Here is a 15,652-nt window from a genome sequence, read left to right as displayed (position 1 = left end):
ATAAGTGTAAATTTGGTTTATTTTCAAAGTTACAAAACAGGATTATCTGTTTTCTGTCTCTCTTTATGGACTGAATGTCAACCAATCCACAACCATTTTTAGACTATTCATATAGCTGTGGTCATCATCTCCTCAGTCCGTCAGTCAGCTAGCCAGTCAGCCTGTTAGCAAACCATCCAGACAGTCAGCCATTCAGTCAGTCTGTTAGCCAGCCATCCAGCCAGTCAGCCAGTCAGTCAGTTGGGTCAGTCAGTATTCCTTGGCTTTCTCCAAAGGGGCACGGTCATTTCACCCCATCCAAAAGCTGGGTAACTTAGGTCCAACTGGCACAGTCGGCACATGGAGGTCCAACTGGCACAGTCAGTCGGAGGTCCATGCTTGTTTTATTAAGGAGAGTGAGAGAAAGGGTGGAAGCAGCCAACTCTGCCCTTCTTCCCTCTTACACAGTTCTGTGTGGCTCAGTTAATAAGAGCAATGGCTCTAGCACAGGTCGCGGGTTCGATTGCAGCTAGGATCCCAAATATTAAAAATGTCTGTACTCACTGTACTATAAGTCACTTTGGATAATCGTCAAGCGTCTAGCATTTATTAAGAGCAGGAAGCCAACCCTGCCCTCCCTCCATCTAGATAGCCTTGATTCCAGGCTTGATGAAGTAGAGTTGGGGAGTCCGATAATGTCCCAGCTAGATCAAAAGGTTCTAAGGACCATAGTGATTGTTAAGGCATGGTGATTGCCCTATGGTTATTTTTGCATACAATATTCTCAGAACATTCCAAGGAACCAAATGTGAAAGCTGTGGTGAAACCACCATCTAGACAACGCCGTTGTTGTTCTTCAGGACAGGGAGCTCTGGTTCGGGGCAGAAGCAACCGTTGGTTTTCCAGCTGGTGTCTGCGTTCCGGGCCTCGCGTCTCTTCCTCCTGCTCTGCCACCTCCTCGCCACGGGCTCCAGGAAGAGAGACAAAGAGGACAGCAGGTAACACCCCCCCGCCAGGTAGAAGGAGCAGTCGTAGGTCTGGGTGTAGTCATACAGGAAACCTAGAGGATGGAAGACAAAGGGAAGCCAAAAAAGGGAGACAGTCAAGTCATTCAATGCTAAGAGAGAGAAACGGACATCTCCCCCCCTGAAAACACAAATGACAGAAGACACCACCACAAAAAGAAACCATTAATAACGTCATTCAAACTGAAAGAAACTGACATCCCCGTTCACCACACATTATGACAGGAGACACCACTGCAAAGGGAGGAGACCGTTATCAAATCAAATCAAATCAAATTTTATTTGTCACATACACATGGTTAGCAGATGTTAATGCGAGTGTAGCGAAATGCTTGTGCTTCTAGTTCCGACAATGCAGTAATAACAAGTAATCTAACTAACAATTCCAAAACTACTGTCTTGTACACAGTGTAAGGGGATAAAGAATATGTACATAAGGATATATGAATGAGTGATGGTACAGAGCAGCATAGGCAAGATACAGTAGATGGTATCGGGTACAGTATGTACAAATGAGATGAGTATGTAAACAAAGTGGCATAGTATAGTATAAAGTGGCTAGTGATACATGTATTACATAAGGATACCGTCGATGATATAGAGTACAGTATATACGTATGCGTATGAGATGAATAATGTAGGGTAAGTAACATTTATATAAGGTAGCATTGTTTAAAGTGGCTAGTGATATATTTACATCATTTCCCATCAATTCCCATTATTAAAGTGGCTGGAGTTGAGTCAGTGTCAGTGTGTTGGCAGCAGCCACTCAGTGTTAGTGGTGGCTGTTTAACAGTCTGATGGCCTTGAGATAGAAGCTGTTTTTCAGTCTCTCGGTCCCAGCTTTGATGCACCTGTACTGACCTCGCCTTCTGGATGATAGCGGGGTGAACAGGCAGTGGCTCGGGTGGTTGATGTCCTTGATGATCTTTATGGCCTTCCTGTGACATCGGGTGGTGTAGGTGTCCTGGAGGGCAGGTAGTTTGCCCCCGGTGATGCGTTGTGCAGACCTCACTACCCTCTGGAGAGCCTTACGGTTGAGGGCGGTGCAGTTGCCATACCAGGCGGTGATACAGCCCGCCAGGATGCTCTCGATTGTGCATCTGTAGAAGTTTGTGAGTGCTTTTGGTGACAAGCCGAATTTCTTCAGCCTCCTGAGGTTGAAGAGGCGCTGCTGCGCCTTCTTCACGATGCTGTCTGTGTGAGTGGACCAATTCAGTTTGTCTGTGATGTGTATGCCGAGGAACTTAAAACTTGCTACCCTCTCCACTACTGTTCCATCGATGTGGATAGGGGGGTGTTCCCTCTGCTGTTTCCTGAAGTCCACAATCATCTCCTTAGTTTTGTTGACGTTGAGTGTGAGGTTGTTTTCCTGACACCACACTCCGAGGGCCCTCACCTCCTCCCTGTAGGCCGTCTCATCGTTGTTGGTAATCAAGCCTACCACTGTTGTGTCGTCCGCAAACTTGATGATTGAGTTGGAGGCGTGCGTGGCCACGCAGTCGTGGGTGAACAGGGAGTACAGGAGAGGGCTCAGAACGCAACCTTGTGGGGCCCCAGTGTTGAGGATCAGCGGGGAGGAGATGTTGTTGCCTACCCTCACCACCTGGGGGCGGCCCGTCAGGAAGTCCAGTACCCAGTTGCACAGGGCGGGGTCGAGACCCAGGGTCTCGAGCTTGATGACGAGCTTGGAGGGTACTATGGTGTTGAATGCCGAGCTGTAGTCGATGAACAGCATTCTCACATAGGTATTCCTCTTGTCCAGATGGGTTAGGGCAGTGTGCAGTGTGGTTGAGATTGCATCGTCTGTGGACCTATTTGGGCGGTAAGCAAATTGGAGTGGGTCTAGGGTGTCAGGTAGGGTGGAGGTGATATGGTCCTTGACTAGTCTCTCAAAGCACTTCATGATGACGGATGTGAGTGCTACGGGGCGGTAGTCATTTAGCTCAGTTACCTTAGCTTTCTTGGGAACAGGAACAATGGTGGCCCTCTTGAAGCATGTGGGAACAGCAGACTGGTATAGGGATTGATTGAATATGTCCGTAAACACACCGGCCAGCTGGTCTGCGCATGCTCTGAGGGCGCGGCTGGGGATGCCATCTGGGCCTGCAGCCTTGCGAGGGTTAACACGTTTAAATGTCTTACTCACCTCGGCTGCAGTGAAGGAGAGACCGCATGTTTTCGTTGCAGGCCGTGTCAGTGGCACTGTATTGTCCTCAAAGCGGGCAAAAAAGTTATTTAGTCTGCCTGGGAGCAGGACATCCTGGTCCGTGACTGGGCTGGGTTTCTTCCTGTAGTCCGTGATTGACTGTAGACCCTGCCACATGCCTCTTGTGTCTGAGCCGTTGAATTGAGATTCTACTTTGTCTCTGTACTGGCGCTTAGCTTGTTTGATAGCCTTGCGGAGGGAATAGCTGCACTGTTTGTATTCGGTCATGTTACCAGACACCTTGCCCTGATTAAAAGCAGTGGTTCGCGCTTTCAGTTTCACACGAATGCTGCCATCAATCCACGGTTTCTGGTTAGGGAATGTTTTAATCGTTGCTATGGGAACGACATCTTCAACGCACGTTCTAATGAACTCGCACACCGAATCAGCGTATTCGTCAATGTTGTTATCTGACGCAATACGAAACATCTCCCAGTCCACGTGATGGAAGCAGTCTTGGAGTGTGGAGTCAGCTTGGTCGGACCAGCGTTGGACAGACCTCAGCGTGGGAGCCTCTTGTTTTAGTTTCTGTCTGTAGGCAGGGATCAACAAAATGGAGTCGTGGTCAGCTTTCCGAAAGGGGGGCGGGGCAGGGCCTTATATGCGTCGCGGAAGTTAGAGTAACAATGGTCCAAGGTCTTTCCTCCCCTGGTTGCGCAATCGATATGCTGATAAAATTTGGGGAGTCTTGTTTTCAGATTAGCCTTGTTAAAATCCCCAGCTACAATGAATGCAGCCTCCGGATAAATTGTTTCCAGTTTGCAGAGAGTTAAATAAAGTTCGTTCAGAGCCATCGATGTGTCTGCTTGGGGGGGGATATATACGGCTGTGATTATAATCGAAGAGAATTCTCTTGGTAGATAATGCGGTCTACATTTGATTGTGAGGAATTCTAAATCAGGTGAACAGAAGGATTTGAGTTCCTGTATGTTTCTTTCATCGCACCATGTCACGTTAGTCATAAGGCATACGCCCCCGCCCCTCTTTTTACCAGAAAGATGTTTTTTCCTGTCTGCGCGATGCGTGGAGAAACCTGTTGGCTGCACCGCTTCGGATTGCGTCTCTCCAGTAAGCCACGTTTCCGTGAAGCAAAGAACGTTACAGTCTCTGATGTCCCTCTGGAATGCTACCCTTGCTCGGATTTCATCAACCTTGTTGTCAAGAGACTGGACATTGGCAAGAAGAATGCTAGGGAGTGGTGCGCGCCGTGCCCGTCTCCGGAGTCTGACCAGAAGACCGCCTCGTTTCCCTCTCTTTCGGAGTCGTTTTTTTGGGTCGCTGCATAGGATCCACTCCGTTGTCCTGTTTGTAAGGCAGAACACAGGATCCGCGTCGCGAAAAACATATTCTTGGTCGTACTGATGGTGAGTTGATGCTGATCTTATATTCAGTAGTTCTTCTCGACTGTATGTAATGAAACCTAAGATGACCTGGGGTACTAATGTAAGAAATAACACGTAAAAAAACAAAAAACTGCATAGTTTCCTAGGAACGCGAAGCGAGGCGGCCATCTCTGTCGGCGCCGGAAGTACAATTTAGCAATGCCATTCAGGCTAATAATGTCACTTGTTGACTCAATGAGAGAAGCAATGGATACACACTGTAGATATAGAATTACTGGCAATTTTAGATTATATTTTTATTTGTTATGAAGACACACACACACACACAGAGAAACCGAATCTGACATCCCCCTGGACACCACACGTTATAGTGACAAATGACACCACAGCAAAGGGAGACCGTTAGTAACGTCAATGGACGGGGGGGGGACGTGGGGGGTAAACATAACTAACAATAACATCTGGTGTACATACTTACAGACAGAACATCATACAACTACGAGAATTGTCTGGCCTAGAACTGAAAAACAGTCTGCACAAGGCTACTCTCTGGGTGGCATGCTAACACACAGCCTCTATAGCTAGCTGGTTGTGCAGGTGGGAGTCAGGGTGGAATGCTAACACACAGACTCTATAGCTAGCTGGGAGTCAGGGTGGAATGCTAACACACAGCCTGTATATCTAGCTGGGAGTCAGGGTGGAATGCTAACACAAAGCCTCTATAGCTAGCTGGTTGTGCAGGTGGGAGTCAGGGTGGAATGCTAACACACAGCCTCTATAGCTAGCTGGTTGTGCAGGTGGGAGTCAGGGTGGAAGGCTAACACACAGACTCTATAGCTAGCTGGTTGTGCAGGTGGGAGTCAGGGTGGAATGCTAACACACAGCCTCTATAGCTAGCTGGTTGTGCAGGTGGGAGTCAGGGTGGAATGCTAACACACAGCCTCTATAGCTAGCTGGTTGTGCAGGTGGGAGTCAGGGTGGAATGCTAACACACAGACTCTATAGCTAGCTGGTTGTGCAGGTGGGAGTCAGGGTGGAATGCTAACACACAGACTCTATAGCTAGCTGGTTGTGCAGGTGGGAGTCAGGGTGGAATGCTAACACACAGCCTCTATAGCTAGCTGGTTGTGCAGGTGGGAGTCAGGGTGGAATGCTAACACACAGACTCTATAGCTTGCTGGGAGTCAGGGTGGAATGCTAACACACAGCCTGTATAGCTAGCTGGGAGTCAGGGTGGAATGCTAACACACAGCCTCTATAGCTAGCTGGTTGTGCAGGTGGGAGTCAGGGTGGTATGCTAACACACAGCCTGTATATCTAGCTGGGAGTCAGGGTTGAATGCTAACACACAGACTCTATAGCTAGCTGGGAGTCAGGGTGGAATGCTAACACACAGCCTGTATATCTAGCTGGGAGTCAGGGTGGAATGCTAACACACAGCCTCTATAGTTAGCTGGTTGTGCAGTTGGGAGTCAGGGTGGAATGCTAACACACAGCCTCTATAGCTAGCTGGTTGTGCAGGTGGGAGTCAGGGTGGAATGCTAACACACAGACTCTATAGCTAGCTGGTTGTGCAGGTGGGAGTCAGGGTGGAATGCTAACACACAGACTCTATAGCTAGCTGGTTGTGCAGGTGGGAGTCAGGGTGGAATGCTAACACACAGACTATATAGCTAGCTGGTTGTGCAGGTGGGAGTCAGGGTGGAATGCTAACACACAGACTCTATAGCTAGCTGGGAGTCAGAGTGGAATGCTAACACACAGCCTGTATAGCTAGCTGGGAGTCAGGGTGGAATGCTAACACACAGCCTCTATAGCTAGCTGGTTGTGCAGTTGGGAGTCAGGGTGGTATGCTAACACACAGACTGTATATCTAGCTGGGAGTCAGGGTTGAATGCTAACACACAGACTCTATAGCTAGCTGGGAGTCAGGGTGGAATGCTAACACACAGCCTGTATATCTAGCTGGGAGTCAGGGTGGAATGCTAACACACAGCCTCTATAGTTAGCTGGTTGTGCAGTTGGGAGTCAGGGTGGAATGCTAACACACAGCCTCTATAGCTAGCTGGTTGTGCAGGTGGGAGTCAGGGTGGAATGCTAACACACAGACTCTATAGCTAGCTGGTTGTGCAGGTGGGAGTCAGGGTGGAATGCTAACACACAGACTCTATAGCTAGCTGGGAGTCAGGGTGGAATGCTAACACACAGCCTGTATATCTAGCTGGGAGTCAGGGTGGAATGCTAACACACAGCCTCTATAGTTAGCTGGTTGTGCAGTTGGGAGTCAGGGTGGAATGCTAACACACAGCCTCTATAGCTAGCTGGTTGTGCAGGTGGGAGTCAGGGTGGAATGCTAACACACAGACTCTATAGCTAGCTGGTTGTGCAGGTGGGAGTCAGGGTGGAATGCTAACACACAGACTCTATAGCTAGCTGGTTGTGCAGGTGGGAGTCAGGGTGGAATGCTAACACACAGACTATATAGCTAGCTGGTTGTGCAGGTGGGAGTCAGGGTGGAATGCTAACACACAGACTCTATAGCTAGCTGGGAGTCAGAGTGGAATGCTAACACACAGCCTGTATAGCTAGCTGGGAGTCAGGGTGGAATGCTAACACACAGCCTCTATAGCTAGCTGGTTGTGCAGTTGGGAGTCAGGGTGGTATGCTAACACACAGACTGTATATCTAGCTGGGAGTCAGGGTTGAATGCTAACACACAGACTCTATAGCTAGCTGGGAGTCAGGGTGGAATGCTAACACACAGCCTGTATATCTAGCTGGGAGTCAGGGTGGAATGCTAACACACAGCCTCTATAGTTAGCTGGTTGTGCAGTTGGGAGTCAGGGTGGAATGCTAACACACAGCCTCTATAGCTAGCTGGTTGTGCAGGTGGGAGTCAGGGTGGAATGCTAACACACAGACTCTATAGCTAGCTGGTTGTGCAGGTGGGAGTCAGGGTGGAATGCTAACACACAGACTCTATAGCTAGCTGGTTGTGCAGGTGGGAGTCAGGGTGGAATGCTAACACACAGACTATATAGCTAGCTGGTTGTGCAGGTGGGAGTCAGGGTGGAATGCTAACACACAGACTCTATAGCTAGCTGGGAGTCAGAGTGGAATGCTAACACACAGCCTGTATAGCTAGCTGGGAGTCAGGGTGGAATGCTAACACACAGCCTCTATAGCTAGCTGGTTGTGCAGTTGGGAGTCAGGGTGGTATGCTAACACACAGACTGTATATCTAGCTGGGAGTCAGGGTGAAATGCTAACGCACAGCCTCTATAGTTAGCTGGTTGTGCAGGTGGGAGTCAGGGTGGAATGCTAACACACAGCCTCTATAGCTAGCTGGTTGTGCAGGTGGGAGTCAGGGTGGAATGCTAACACACAGCCTCTATAGCTAGCTGGTTGTGCAGGTGGGAGTCAGGGTGGTATGCTAACACACAGACTGTATATCTAGCTGGGAGTCAGGGTGAAATGCTAACGCACAGCCTCTATAGTTAGCTGGTTGTGCAGGTGGGAGTCAGGGTGGAATGCTAACACACAGCCTCTATAGCTAGCTGGTTGTGCAGGTGGGAGTCAAGGTGGAATGCTAACACACAGCCTCTATAGCTAGCTGGTTGTGCAGGTGGGAGTCAGGGTGGAATGCTAACACACAGCCTCTATAGCTAGCTGGTTGTGCAGGTGGGAGTCAGGGTGGAATGCTAACACACAGCCTGTATAGCTAGCTGGTTGTTGAGGGGTCTGGGTGGAACGCTAACACACAGCCTGTATAGCTAGCTGGTTGTTGGGGGGATCTGGGTGGAACGCTAACACACAGCCTGTATAGCTAGCTGGTTGTGGGGGGTCTGGGTGGAACGCTAACACACAGCCTGTATAGCTAGCTGGTTGTTGGGGGGATCTGGGTGGAACGCTAACACACAGCCTGTATAGTTAGCTGGTTGTGGGAGTGTCGGTGTCATGGTGGACTGCAATGAGTTAAGTTCATCCTGCAGGACTAGCAGCATGGACGGTAAACATAGCAGCACGCTATTTCCTGACCGCAAACCCCGTAAGGGGTCACCAATAGTCACGTTTTGACCCTGGAATGTAGATCCCCTCTCAGCTCTCAGGACGGCCTGACCAATAGGAAGACCCCCCCCCCCCCCCTCTCTGTGTCAATAAGTTCAAGGGTACCTCTTCTACAGGTTTTGAAGTCAAAAGTCACTTGTAAGAGGAATGTAGCGTTATTTTTCCTGGAAATAGGCTTACATCAGTGTTCGTAGACAGTTCCAAGATGGGAAAGTATTTACAAGATGTTTCAGTTTGTCATTTATATCTAGTAGACACCTGGATATAGCTAGGGGTCTGCAGAGTTACATTTGGACTGGTTTATATTTATTTACACTAGGTGATAAAATACCAGTTTATCCAATGTAGATGCCCTCTCAGCTCTCAAGACTCTCCTACCCCTCTCTAATCCCCCTCTCTACAGTAGGTCATTGAGTTCAGCTCAGCCCCCTCTCTACAGTAGGTCATTGAGTTCAAGGAGGTTTAAGTTTTGACGGAAGGGGAATGCAGCGTTTCTTCCTGGAAATAGGCTTACATCGGTTCATAGACCACAGTTCCCAAGATGTGGTGTTTACAACATGTGGAGGTGTTTACAACATGTGGAGGTGTTTACAACATGTGGAGGTGTTTACAACATGTGGACGTGTTTACAACATGTGGAGGTGTTTACAACATGTGGAGGTGTTTACAACATGTGGACGTGTTTACAACATGTGGAGGTGTTTACAAGATGTGAGGGATGTGGAGGTGTTTACAACATGTGGAGGTGTTTACAAGATGTGAGGGATGTGGAGGTGTTTACAACATGTGGAGGTGTTTACAAGATGTGAGGGATGTGGAGGTGTTTACAACATGTGGAGGTGTTTACAACATGTGGAGGTGTTTACAACATGTGGAGGTGTTTACAAGATGTGAGGGATGTGGAGGTGTTTACAACATGTGGAGGTGTTTACAAGATGTGAGGGATGTGGAGGTGTTTACAACATGTGGAGGTGTTTACAAGATGTGAGGGATGTGGAGGTGTTTACAACATGTGGAGGTGTTTACAAGATGTGAGGGATGTGGAGGTGTTTACAACATGTGGAGGTGTTTACAACATGTGGAGGTGTTTACAACATGTGGACGTGTTTACAACGTGTGGAAGTGTTTACAACATGTGGAGGTGTTTACAACATGTGGAGGTGCTTACAACATGTGGACGTGTTTACAACATGTGGAGGTGTTTACAACATGTGGAGGTGTTTACAACATGTGGACGTGTTTACAAAATGTGGACGTGTTTACAACATATGGAGGTGTTTACAAGATGTGAAGGATGTGGAGGTGTTTACAACATGTGGACGTGTTTACAACATGTGGATGTGTTTACAACATGTGGACGTGTTTACAACATATGGAGGTGTTTACAACATGTGGAGGTGTTTACAACATGTGGAGGTGTTTACAACATGTGGAGGTGTTTACAACATGTGGACGTGTTTACAACATGTGGACGTGTTTACAACATGTGGACGTGTTTACAACATGTGGACGTGTTTACAACATGTGGATGTGTTTACAACATGTGGACGTGTTTACAACATGTGGATGTGTTTACAACATGTGGACGTGTTTACAACATGTGGAGGTGTTTACAACATGTGGAGGTTTTTACAACATGTGGAGGTGTTTACAACATGTGGAGGTGTTTACAACATGTGGACGTGTTTACAACATGTGGACGTGTTTACAACATGTGAAGGATGTGGAGGTGTTTACAACATGTGGAGGTGTTTACAAGATGTGAGGGATGTGGAGGTGTTTACAACATGTGGAGGTGTTTACAAGATGTGAGGGATGTGGAGGTGTTTACAACATGTGGAGGTGTTTACAAGATGTGGAGGTGTTTACAAGATGTGAGGGATGTGGAGGTGTTTACAACATGTGGAGGTGTTTACAAGATGTGAGGGATGTGGAGGTGTTTACAACATGTGGAGGTGTTTACAACATGTGGAGGTGTTTACAAGATGTGAGGGATGTGGAGGTGTTTACAACATGTGGAGGTGTTTACAAGATGTGAGGGATGTGGAGGTGTTTACAACATGTGGAGGTGTTTACAACATGTGGAGGTGTTTACAAGATGTGAGGGATGTGGAGGTGTTTACAACATGTGGAGGTGTTTACAACATGTGGAGGTGTTTACAACATGTGGACGTGTTTACAACATGTGGAGGTGTTTACAACATGTGGAGGTGTTTACAACATGTGGACGTGTTTACAACATGTGGATGTGTTTACAACATGTGGAGGTGTTTACAACATGTGGACGTGTTTACAACATGTGAAGGATGTGGAGGTGTTTACAACATGTGGAGGTGTTTACAAGATGTGAGGGATGTGGAGGTGTTTACAACATGTGGACGTGTTTACAACATGTGGACGTGTTTACAACATGTGGATGTGTTTACAACATGTGGACGTGTTTACAACATGTGGATGTGTTTACAACATGTGGACGTGTTTACAACATGTGGAGGTGTTTACAACATGTGGAGGTGTTTACAACATGTGGAGGTGTTTACAACATGTGGAGGTGTTTACAACATGTGGACGTGTTTACAACATGTGGACGTGTTTACAACATGTGGACGTGTTTACAACATGTGAAGGATGTGGAGGTGTTTACAACATGTGGAGGTGTTTACAAGATGAGAGGGATGTGGAGGTGTTTATAAGATGTGGAGGTGTTTACAAGATGTGAGGGATGTGGAGGTGTTTACAACATGTGGAGGTGTTTACAACATGTGGAGGTGTTTACAACATGTGAGGGATGTGGAGGTGTTTACAACATGTGGAGGTGTTTACAAGATGTGAGGGATGTGGAGGTGTTTACAACATGTGGAGGTGTTTACAAGATGTGAGGGATGTGGAGGTGTTTACAACATGTGGAGGTGTTTACAACATGTGGAGGTGTTTACAACATGTGGAGGTGTTTACAACATGTGGACGTGTTTACAACATGTGGAGGTGTTTACAACATGTGGAGGTGTTTACAACATGTGGAGGTGTTTACAACATGTGGACGTGTTTACAACATGTGGAGGTGCTTACAACATGTGGACGTGTTTACAACATGTGGAGGTGTTTACAACATGTGGACGTGTTTACAACATGTGGACGTGTTTACAAAATGTGGACGTGTTTACAACATATGGAGGTGTTTACAAGATGTGAAGGATGTGGAGGTGTTTACAACATGTGGAGGTGTTTACAACATGTGGAGGTGTTTACAACATGTGGAGGTGTTTACAACATGTGGAGGTGTTTACAACATGTGGAGGTGTTTACAACATGTGGAGGTGTTTACAACATGTGGAGGTGTTTACAACATGTGGAGGTGTTTACAACATGTGGAGGTGTTTACAACATTTGGACGTGTTTACAACATGTGGACGTGTTTACAACATGTGAAGGATGTGGAGGTGTTTACAACATGTGGAGGTGTTTACAACATGTGGAGGTGTTTACAACATGTGAAGGATGTGGAGGTGTTTACAACATGTGGAGGTGTTTACAAGATGTGAGGGATGTGGAGGTGTTTACAACATGTGGAGGTGTTTACAACATGTGAACATGTGGAGGTGTTTACAACATGTGGAGGTGTTTACAACATGTGGAGGTGTTTACAAGATGTGAGGGATGTGGAGGTGTTTACAACATGTGGAGGTGTTTACAAGATGTGAAGGATGTGGAGGTGTTTACAACATGTGGAGGTGTTTACAACATGTGGAGGTGTTTACAACATGTGGAAGTGTTTACAACATGTGGAAGTGTTTACAACATGTGGAGGTGTTTACAACATGTGTAGGTGTTTACAACATATGGAGGTGTTTACAACATATGGAGGTGTTTACAAGATGTGAAGGATGTGGAGGTGTTTACAACATGTGGAGGTGTTTACAACATATGGAGGTGTTTACAAGATGTGAAGGATGTGGAGGTGTTTACAACATGTGGAGGTGTTTACAACATGTGGAGGTGTTTACAAGACGTGAAGGATGTGGAGGTGTTTACAACATGTGGAGATGTTTAAAACACGTGGAGGTGTTTACAACATGTGGAGGTGCTTACAAGATCTGAAGGTATTTATAAGATGTGAAGGTGTTTACTATATACAGTATATCTATTATAGTAGATGCATTGTAAAAAAAACATGTTTTTTTTACATAGCTAGGTCTGTATTTAGATCAAATGTAGATTTGTTTATGCTAGTTTATACTACACTGAAGAAAAATATAAACGCAACATGTAACAATTTCTAAGATTTTACTGAGTTACAGTTCATATAAGGAAATCAGAAATTAGGAAATAAATAAATTAGGCCCTAATCTATGGATTTCACGACTGGGAATACAGACATGTATCAGAGACACCTTAAAAAAAAAAGTAGGGGCGTGGATCAGAAAACCAGTCAGTATCTGGTGTGACCACCATTTGCCTCATGCAGCGCAACACATCTCCATAGAGTTGATCAGGCTGTTGATTGTGGCCTTTGGAATGTTGTCCCACTCCTCTTCAATGGCTGCGCAAAGTTACTGGATGTTGGCTGGAACACGCTGTCGTACACGTCGATCCAGAGCATCCCAAACATGCTCAATGGGTTACATGTCTGGTGAGTATGCAGGCCATGTAAGAACTAGGACATTTCCAGCTTCCAGGAACTGTGTACAGGTCCTTGGGGCTATGTAATATCATGTTGAAACATGAGGCGTTGGCGGTGGATGAATGGCACGACAACGGGCCTCAGGATCTCATCACAGTATCTCTGTGCATTCAAATTGCCATTGATAAAGGCAATTGTATTTGTTGTCCGTAACTTATGCCTGCCCATACCATAACCCCACCGCCACCATGGAGCACTCTGTTCACAACGTTAGCAATAGCAAACCATTCACCCACACGACACCATACATGCTGTCTGCCATCTGCCCGGTACAGTTGAAACCCAGGTTCATCCATGAAGAGCACACTTCTACAGCGTTACCTGTGGCCATCTAAGGTCGAGCATTTGCCCACTGAAGTCGGTTACGATGCGGAACTGCAGTCAAGTCAAGACCCTGGTGAGAACGAGGGAGCACGCAGATGAGCTTCCCTCGGTTTCTGACAGTTTGTGGAGAAATTATTCAGCTGTGCAAACCCACAGTTTCATCAGCTGTCCGAGTGGCTGGTCTCAGATGATCCCGCAGGGGAAGAAGCCCGGATGTAGAGGTCCTGGGCTGGAGTGGTTAAACATGGTCTGTGGTTGTGACGCCGGTTGGAAACCCTTCAAAATGCTCTAAAACAACGTTGGAGGCGGCTTATGGTAGAGATATTAACATTCAATTATCTGGCAACAACTTTGGTAGACATTCCTGCAGTCAGTATGCCAATTGCACGCTCCTTCAAAACTTGAGACATCTGTGGCATTGTGTTGTGCGAGAAAACTGCACATTTAGGAGTGGCCTTTTATTGTCCTGAGGACAAGGTGCACCTATGTAAAGATCATGCTCTTTAATCAGCCTGGGATCTTTTATATCAGCTAATGAAACATGGGACCAGCACTTTACATGTTGCGTTTATATTTTTGTTCAGTATAGTTTATGATAATGAAATACTAGTTTATCAATGGGAGAGAAAAGAGGGAAGTCCTCTGAAAATACCTTGGCTGGTGTTGGCATTGAGAAACCCATAATCACCTACAGTAACCTGGCAACATCTTAGAGGAGGAGTTCTGATCTAGGATCAGTTTTTTTTTTTTTTTTTTTATCATAATGAATAAGATTACATGGACAAGGGGGGACCTGATCCTAGACCAGCACTCCTACCCAGGGATACAGACTTTTGGACATAAACATGACCTTATATAAGACTCAAAGCACAAACCTGTTCTGTTGATTTTTTTTATATATATTTTTTTACACCTGTTCGGTTGATAAAAAAAAAAATTACACCCCCCCCCTCCTAATTTTTTTTACATTTAAAAAGTCTGGACTGGAACCAAATTATGAATGAACACAACAGTTTTTCTAAGGCTATGCTGGCCTAGAAGGTTGGATGCTTCTACACCTGCATTGCTTGCTGTTTGGGGTTTTAGGCTGGGTTTCTGTACAGCACTTTGTGACATCAGCTGATGTAAGAAGGGCTTTATAAATAAATTTGATTGATTGATAAAACGTGAGCATGCATTTATTCCAATCAACCTCCAAAGAGCTAAACTATAGGTTATTTTTCACCTGGCTGTTTCTGTGTGTGTGTGTGTGTGTGTGCGTGCGTGTGTGAGTATATGCGTTTGAGTATGTGCGTGTGCGTGTGTGCGTGTGCGTGTGAGTGTGTGTAAGATTCCCTCACCTGCGAGAGGCGGTCCTGTCAGACAGCCGAGGCCTACGAAGAACATAGAGAATCCCATGGAGTTGTTGAGTTTTTCTTGTCCTACCAGGTCCACCTGAGAAGGAAATGAACCCAGAAACATTAGTCCTGACTAACTAGTCTGTGTTACTAAACTAACTATGTAGGAACATAACATAGAACATGCACATCAAAACAGGCACACAAATTTGCATTATGAATCGAACATATATATATTTTTTTACTTGTATCTACACCACTTGACTTTTTCAACATTTTGTTGTGTTACTGCCTGAATTTAGACCCCCGGCGATAAGCAACTTTTCAGGGAAGTCAGGAACCAATATACTCAGTCAGTTAGCTTTCCTACGGTTAGCTTTTCAAACAGAAATTTGCATCCTGTAGCACTAACTCCAAAAAGCTTTGGGACACTGTAAAGTTCATGGAGAATAAGACCACCACCTCCCAGCTGCCCACTGCACTGAGGTTAGGAAACACCCCCCCAAAAAATACAAAATCAACCCACAGCAGGGTAGCTCTCCAAACAGGGTTGGAGTAAAAACCTACAGCTACAACAGGGTAGCTCTCCAGGAACAGACACTGTAAAGTTCATGGAGAATAAGACCACCACCTCCCAGCTGCCCACTGCACTGAGGTTAGGAAACACCCCCCCAAAAAATACAAAA

At 46.3% G+C, this 15,652-nt stretch overlaps 1 protein-coding gene across 1 annotated transcript in view; it reads right to left on the bottom strand.

Moving 5' to 3' along the window:
• Positions 1-737: 737 nt before the first annotated feature.
• The window catches only part of LOC139417402 (solute carrier family 16 member 4), a 68,738-nt gene continuing 53,823 nt past the window's right edge, over positions 738-15,652 (bottom strand). The window contains exons 8-9 of the mRNA XM_071166675.1: positions 14,970-15,063; positions 738-1,039 (exon numbers count right to left, since the gene is read on the bottom strand). Of these exons, the coding sequence (XP_071022776.1) occupies positions 813-1,039; positions 14,970-15,063 (321 nt within the window). The 3' untranslated portion in view covers positions 738-812. The remainder of the gene's footprint in view (positions 1,040-14,969; positions 15,064-15,652) is intronic.

This window comes from Oncorhynchus clarkii, chromosome 9, assembly GCF_045791955.1.
Source record: "Oncorhynchus clarkii lewisi isolate Uvic-CL-2024 chromosome 9, UVic_Ocla_1.0, whole genome shotgun sequence".
NCBI lineage: Eukaryota > Metazoa > Chordata > Actinopteri > Salmoniformes > Salmonidae > Oncorhynchus > Oncorhynchus clarkii.
The sequence above is the reverse complement of the archived record's forward strand: the minus strand, read 5'-3'. Positions and strand labels throughout refer to the sequence as shown.